The 731-nt window shown below is 57.0% G+C and overlaps 1 protein-coding gene across 1 annotated transcript; it reads left to right on the top strand.

Annotated features, from left to right (window-relative positions):
• Nucleotides 1-50: 50 nt before the first annotated feature.
• On the top strand, nucleotides 51-610 carry ACA1_303120 (uncharacterized protein; the record flags this gene model as incomplete). Its single annotated transcript, XM_004348627.1, has 3 exons — nucleotides 51-84; nucleotides 181-459; nucleotides 561-610. The coding sequence occupies 3 exons, from the start codon at nucleotides 51-53 to the stop codon at nucleotides 608-610; spliced, it is 363 nt and encodes a 120-aa protein (XP_004348677.1).
• Between the last annotated feature and the right edge of the window lie 121 nt (nucleotides 611-731).

Genomic DNA, 731 nt, shown 5'->3' with positions numbered 1-731 from the left:
CGGTGTGGCCGCAGCAGTTTCACCTTCCCTTTGTCATCTCCGGCGTGGTGATGGGCATCGGCCTCGGTTTCCATACCTTCGCCGGTACTATCACCATCATCATTCTACACCCTTTGTTTTTTCCTTCTTCTTTCGCGTGTGAGCTCACTCTCACGCTTTCGTTCTTTCGGCCGAATGCAGTGGACTTTGCGCTGGCCACCGAATGCCTTCCGTCGGAGGAGTCGCGCGGGACTGATCTGGCCGTGTGGAACCTGGCCATGTCCCTCCCCATCGCCTTCTCCGGCCCCCTAGGTGGAGTGATGCTCGACAACGGCCAGCGGGTGGGGCATGCACTGAACCTGCCCAACCTGGGCTACGTGGGCCTGTTTGCCAGCTGTGGCTTCCTGCTTGCACTGAGCGCCTTCTTTGTGCGCCGCATCACCGTCGGCAACCCCGTCCGCCGGCGAAAGCCCACCAACGGTGACGTCCCTCCCTTTCGTGCTCCGTGTGCGTGTGCGTGTGCGTGTGCGTGTGCGTGTGCGGTGGTCGTGTGCATTGTTGACATTCCAGGCCCACAACAGAGATCGATCTCGAATTGGTGGAGGTGGAGGATGATGGCACATTCCAGTAGTGGTCAACAAGTACGGCCTCTTGGTGAAGGCTGCCAGCCAGGCGATGAAGATGATGGTAAAACTTCTTCGTTTGTATCAACTTTGATTCGAAATGTACAGATTTTGTTGTATTTTGTATGC

Source organism: Acanthamoeba castellanii (assembly GCF_000313135.1).
Source record: "Acanthamoeba castellanii str. Neff unplaced genomic scaffold scf7180000083373, whole genome shotgun sequence".
Lineage (NCBI taxonomy): Eukaryota > Discosea > Longamoebia > Acanthamoebidae > Acanthamoeba > Acanthamoeba castellanii.
This window is presented reverse-complemented; position numbering and strand designations above follow the sequence as displayed.